At 43.8% G+C, this 6,494-nt stretch overlaps 1 protein-coding gene across 1 annotated transcript; it reads right to left on the bottom strand.

The window, feature by feature from the left end:
* Window positions 1-453: 453 nt before the first annotated feature.
* LOC115204617 (mesenteric estrogen-dependent adipogenesis protein-like) lies at window positions 454-3,956 on the bottom strand. The gene is made up of 5 exons (XM_029770284.1): window positions 3,631-3,956; window positions 3,382-3,518; window positions 2,691-2,806; window positions 2,334-2,504; window positions 454-1,362 (listed from the first exon to the last, which is right to left on the bottom strand). Exons 1-5 carry the CDS (start codon window positions 3,825-3,827, stop codon window positions 1,342-1,344), a joined length of 642 nt encoding a protein of 213 aa, XP_029626144.1. The 5' UTR covers window positions 3,828-3,956; the 3' UTR covers window positions 454-1,341.
* Between the last annotated feature and the right edge of the window lie 2,538 nt (window positions 3,957-6,494).

Genomic DNA, 6,494 nt, shown 5'->3' on the forward strand with positions numbered 1-6,494 from the left:
CCATCCAAAGTGTAATTAATAACGTCACCATGCTCAAAAGGAATATTCAATGTCTGCTTTTATTTTTACGCATCTACCACAGGAAGCTGCTGAGGGGAGGACGGCTCATAATAATGGTTGGAATGGTATCAAACACATGGAAACCATGTGTTTGATGTGTTCAATACCATTCCATATATTCCGTTCCAGCCATTACTAAGAGTCCGTCCTCCCAATTAAGGTACCACCAGCCGCCAATCGGTGCCCTTCTTTGCGAGGCATTGGAAAACCTCCCTGGTCTTTGTGGTTGAATCTGTTTGAGGGACCTTACAGATAATTGTATGTGTAGGGTACAGAGATGAGGTAGTCATTCAAAAATCATGTTAAACACTATTAATGCTCACAGAGTGAGTCCATGTAAACGTATTATGTGACTTGTATACTTCTGAACTTAGTTAGGCTTGTCATAAGAGGTTGAATACTTAAGACTCATTTATTACTAAAATTGATCTAAAAACATCATTCCACTTTGTCATTATGGGGTATTGTGTGTAGGTCAGTAGAAAAACAAAAACTCAATTTAATTCATTGTAAATTCAAGCTGTAACACAACAAAATGTGGAAAAAGTCAAGGGGAGTGAATACTTTCTGAAGGCACTGTATATATGAACTTGATAAAACAACTTCTTGTAAAGTCTTTTGGGCTATTCTTTCAATAGTTTCGTGCCGACTGGCTTACTCCATCTTCCCATTAACATAACAGTGCAGCAGAGGGTTAAATTCTCAAACCAAAGCAGCAGCATTGAACTGACCATCCATGTCCAACACTCAACGAGATGATCCAGTCTACTGATAAACAGCTCCTCCAAGTGGTGGAATCCTGCATAGCAGGTAGCAGGTATCCCAGCTTCTCACTTCAACTGACAGGTGTCGCTGTCCACTGAAATATGGGCCTTGGAAGAGGCGAAGAGAGGATTTACTCCTTAATATGTCCGTGTGAGATATGACCTTTTTTTGTATGGAGGTCTATGAGAGAGTGTTGAATTACATAGGGCTAACTTGATTTGAATAGAAGTTTTGTAATTTTTAGACTGTTTCAAATGTACAGATATAAGTGGATGCAGGTGGCATTCCGGCAGCTTTGCAAAAAATGACTTGGTTGTGCCTGTTGTTCACACGCATATCTGCCCTCTCATTGGCTAGTATGGTCCCACCTGACTTCACTTGCCTTCAAGCTTTGAGGACATGCATTTCCATTGTTAGAGCGGTCACTCGGCTACCTTGTCAATATAATAGATCATCTTTGGCCTATGTCCAGTCTTCTTGCCCATCAAATAGTTATTATTGATTCTTGCTAAGGTCTCATCTTCCATGGTTGGAGATCTACAGGGAAGAAATCACAAAGTAAATAAATGTGTTGGTTTCCTTCCTCTCATGGTGGGCACCCTAGCAATGACCCAATCATCTCCTTCCTCTCATAGTGGGCACCCTAGCAATGACCAAATCATCTCCTTCCTCCCAGAGTGGACACCCTAGCTATGGCCCAATCATCTCCTTCCTCACAGAGTGGACACCCTTGCTATGGCCCAATCATCTCCTTCCTCACAGAGTGGACACCATAGCTATGGCCCAATCATCTCCTTCCTCTCATAGTGGACACCCTAGCTATGGCCCAATCATCTCCTTCCTCACAGAGTGGACACCCTAGCTATGGCCCAATCATCTCCTTCCTCTCATAGTGGACACCATAGCTATGGCCCAATCATCTCCTTCCTCACAGAGTGGACACCCAAGTTATGGCCCAATCATCTCCTTCCTCTCAGAGTGGACACCCTAGCAATGACCCAATCATCTCCTTCCTCTCAGAGTGGACACCCTAGCAATGACCCAATCATCTCCTTCCTCTCAGAGTGGACACCCTAGCAATGGCCCAATCATCTCCTTCCTCTCATAGTGGACACAATAGCAATGGCCCAATCATCTCCTTCCTCAGAGTGGACACAATAGCTATGGCCCAATCATCTCCTTCCTCCCAGAATGGATCTATTCCCTTTCCTTCACTGATTTGAAAGGAAATTACTGGTGTAAGAAATTTGGCGGAGCAATGGGCTGGTGGGAATCTCCACCATATTTCAATGCTTTTAGATTTGTGGGAAGTAGTGAATGAGTTCACACTTCAGGAGGACAGGGATATTATTGTGACCCACCCTTTGATGGCCACAAGTAAGATTCAGAGAAACACAGACTATTCAGCAGTAAACTGTCCGCAGTAGAGAATATACATCAATAAGCTAAGAGGAAAGTTCCAGATACATTAATAAATAAATAGGCCTTATTCAATCACTGTATTTGACCTTAAAATGGCGTTTGCTGAAGCCGAGCCAGTGTGGGAAGTCGAAGAGGGCATCAGAGTAATATTTCAGGGTGAAGCAGGTATCCTTCCACACGGGCGTGACCTTCTCTCTGTTGCCTAGGAGACAGAAACTCTCCCCTGCCCAGCCACGCAATGCATCACACAGGTCAATCTGAAAACAAAAAAGCAGAGGGAAAAATGTATTTCAACTTTACATGAAAAAAATATATAATAAATATGAATATGCTAATTTCAATGTCAACATCTTGAGAGGTGGCTGCGTAAAGAAAATAAGCTTGTTTTCTAAGAATCACTCTTATTAAATGTTATCTTTCTAACAGAAAAATGACAAACTCACGTCGACCCTGTAGCTCTCCCCAGCCACAGAGGAGATAGTCCTGTCCAGGCCTCTCTCAATCTCCCACTTGATCAGAGGGTTACGGCCATCAATGGACACCACATACTGCTGGAGCACTGGGGAGGGAGGGAGAAAAGGAGAGAGAGAGTCAGAGAGAGAGAGAGAGCGTCAGAAAGAGTCAGTCAGTCCTGTGAAGGCCACTGTGTTAGTTAGTAATAAGCCATGAGTCTCTGTAGTTAAGCTGTGAGTCATTCTTAAAGGTCACTCTGCAATGCCTGCAACCGGTCAAAAACCACAGTTACATCCCAAATAGCACCATATTCCCTATATAGTGCAATATATTGACCAAAGCCCTGGCCAACAGTAGTGTACTATATAGGGAATAAGGTACAATTTGGGAAGCAGGGAGTGATTCATTATAACCTCCATATGGAAGGGCCAGCCCAGGTTAAAAATACATAAATAACATGTTGTTTCACTGCATGGTTAAGAATGATGTGCTGCTGATATCCACCAATACATACATACTGTATCAGGCTAACATTTACTCCTGTACATATGAAATCTGCTATTTGATGCAGTAAAGAGTAACGTTATGAAAAGTCATTTAGGGAAACCATGGACTACAGTGCAGAACACGCCTTGTCTGCTGCAGCAGGTCCATTATAGATAGAACAGCGAAAAGTTTTACCTTTTATGTTTTTGGGAGCTTTCCCATCTGTCGATGAAGGTTTACTTTCACATGCAGACACCAGTATATATATCTTTTTTGAGGTTAGGCTCTTCCTGAAGCGAGTGTAATCTCCCAAATTGCGCACTGTGATTTTCCTGAAAGAAAATACATTTTCGATTGCTAGTTAATTAAGAAGTTGATGCTGAATTAATTCTATTTTCAAGGCTGACTAATGTATCAAACTTTTTAAATGAACATATTCCTTACTTTCCCTGCGAGTGCTGGAAGACTACTTTTCCTCCTCTGGATAACTCGAAGTCATCGATGAACACGCAGCAGTTTTCAGGATCGCTTTTCACGAATCGGTAGCCAGCCTCTACCGTGAAACCGGGCGGAGGGTTCCGCAAGAATTCCTCAACTTCTATAACTTCCATCGTACAGCGAGAGACGTCTGTGATCTTCATGTCTTTGGAGATATGTGGAGTTATCTGTCTTGAGCAATGTGTTTTTCTGCTGCTCCAGATGACGTGATGAGGAAATAAACTTATTGTAACCCCAGATAAACAAGTGACGGGAATTCCGGCTCTTTACAGTAAACAGGTTCGTTCGGCTCAGTTCACCAAAAAGAACCGGCTCTTTTGGCTCCCAAACAGCTCTTTAAAAAAAATTATGTTTTGTATTTTTTCAAGTCAAACAGTTTGCGATAGTTTTGACTATGACTGGTGTTAAAATAATTCTAATCAAATTATTAAATGAAATCATACTCTACCTTAACTACAATGTATTTAATAATGCATTGGTTTGTTATGAAAAAGAATGCTGTTAAACATTTGCATTTAAAGTATAACTTTTTAATGTATATAAACAAAGTGCATATAAATCTGACCATTCAAAACGAATACAATGTGAACAACATAATAATAGAATATTGCACCATATCAAAGAAAAATAAATAACAATGTGCAAAACTGCAGCATCCCACTTAAAACATTAAACTGGTCCCTCTTTTCTCTCTCTTCTTTATTGCCATGTTATAACCAGCAGCACACAGAAATGCTGACCATATTTTGCTTTTATGAGAGATTTGCATTCAGAAATGCAAGCTGCCTCACTTTTGAGGGGCTGATGCGGTTTCTTCTCTCAGTAATTATATGTCCCGTTTTCGAGAAGACCCTCTCAGAGGGAACGGATGTGGCCACTATGCAGTCTCCCTGTCATGACTTTAGTAAGCCGGGGGCAGACAGAGGCCTTGTGCTTCCACCAGCTCAGAGGATCTGCAGATCTTTGGAGGAGGGGCTCCTCCAAATAGGATCGGACCTCCATTATGGCATCTGCTGAGGGATTCCTTTGTGCTGCATCCCCAGTTCCTCTCTCGTCAAACAGCAGACGTTTGTGGCACTACTGCTGGTGCTTCTGCTCCATCTGCTCCCTCTTCTTCCTGTTGCCCTGGTGCCTGAGCCTGCTGACTGCTGGGGCTGTCCCTCCCTGCTGCTGAGGTTATTCTTTGAAGAGCCTCATCAATCGCTCTGGCATCACTGAAGGCTAACTTCTTAAACATGGGGTCAAGTGCAGCGGTTTCTGATAGCACGTGATTATATTCCATTCTGTGGAACTTTCTGTCCATTGATGAACATAGGGTGTCCATCAACTCTGTCACATGTCCTGTGGTTACTTTTGCTTCTCTCTGGCGGCTGGCTGTGATTCGCTGCAGACCCTTACACAGGAGTATCATTGTTGAGGCTGTCACATAGCTGAAAAGAGAGAACAGTAACTTAGTAGTTCAGGTTCATGTTTTGTCTTCTGATACTTCATTCTCATCAACTGCTCATATACATATATACTGCTCAAAAAAATTAAGGGAACACTTAAACAACACATCCTAGATCTGAATGAAATAAATAATCTTATTAAATACTTTTTTCTTTACATAGTTGAATGTGCTGACAACAAAATCACACAAAAATAATCAATGGAAATTCAATTTATCAACCCATGGAGGTCTGGATTTGGAGTCACACTCAAAATTAAAGTGGAAAACCACACTACAGGCTGATCCAACTTTGATGTAATGTCCTTAAAACAAGTCAAAATGAGGCTCAGTAGTGTGTGTGGCCTCCACGTGCCTGTATGACCTCCCTACAACGCCTGGGCATGCTCCTGATGAGGTGGCGGATGGTCTCCTGAGGGATCTCCTCCCAGACCTGGACTAAAGCATCCGCCAACTCCTGGACAGTCTGTGGTGCAACGTGGCGTTGGTGGATGGAGCGAGACATGATGTCCCAGATGTGCTCAATTGGATTCAGGTCTGGGGAACGGGCGGGCCAGTCCATAGCATCAATGCCTTCCTCTTGCAGGAACTGCTGACACACTCCAGCCACATGAGGTCTAGCATTGTCTTGCATTAGGAGGAACCCAGGGCCAACCGCACCAGCATATGGTGGAACAGGCTCCCTCACGATGCCAGGACAGTGGAGTCAATCACCACCTTCCGGAGACACCTGAAACCCCACCTCTTTAAGGAATACCTGGGATAGGATAAAGTAATCCTTCTACCCCCCCCCCCCTAAAAGATTTAGATGCACTATTGTAAAGTGGTTGTTCCACTGGATATCATAAGGTGAATGCACCAATTTGTAAGTCGCTCTGGATAAGAGCGTCTGCTAAATGACTTAAATGTAAATGTAAAATGTCTCACAAGGGGTCTGAGGATCTCATCTCGGTACCTAATGGCAGTCAGGCTACCTCTGGCGAGCACATGGAGGGCTGTGCGGCCCCCCAAAGAAATGCCACCCCACACCATGACTGACCCACCGCCAAACCGGTCATGCTGGAAGATGTTGCAGGCAGCAGAACGTTCTCTACGGCGTCTCCAGACTCTGTCACGTCTGTCACGTGCTCAGCGTGAACCTGCTTTCATCTGTGAAGAGCACAGGGCGCCAGTGGCGAATTTGCCAATCTTGGTGTTTTCTGGCAAATGCCAAACGTCCTGCACGGTGTTGGGCTGTAAGCACAACCCCCACCTGTGGACGTCGGGCCCTCATACCACCCTCATGGAGTCTGTTTCTGACCGTTTGAGCAGACAAATGCACATGTGTGGCCTGCTGGAGGTCATTTTGCAGGGCTCTGGCAGT

The sequence above is a fragment of the Salmo trutta genome, chromosome 12 (assembly GCF_901001165.1).
Source record: "Salmo trutta chromosome 12, fSalTru1.1, whole genome shotgun sequence".
Taxonomy (NCBI): domain Eukaryota; kingdom Metazoa; phylum Chordata; class Actinopteri; order Salmoniformes; family Salmonidae; genus Salmo; species Salmo trutta.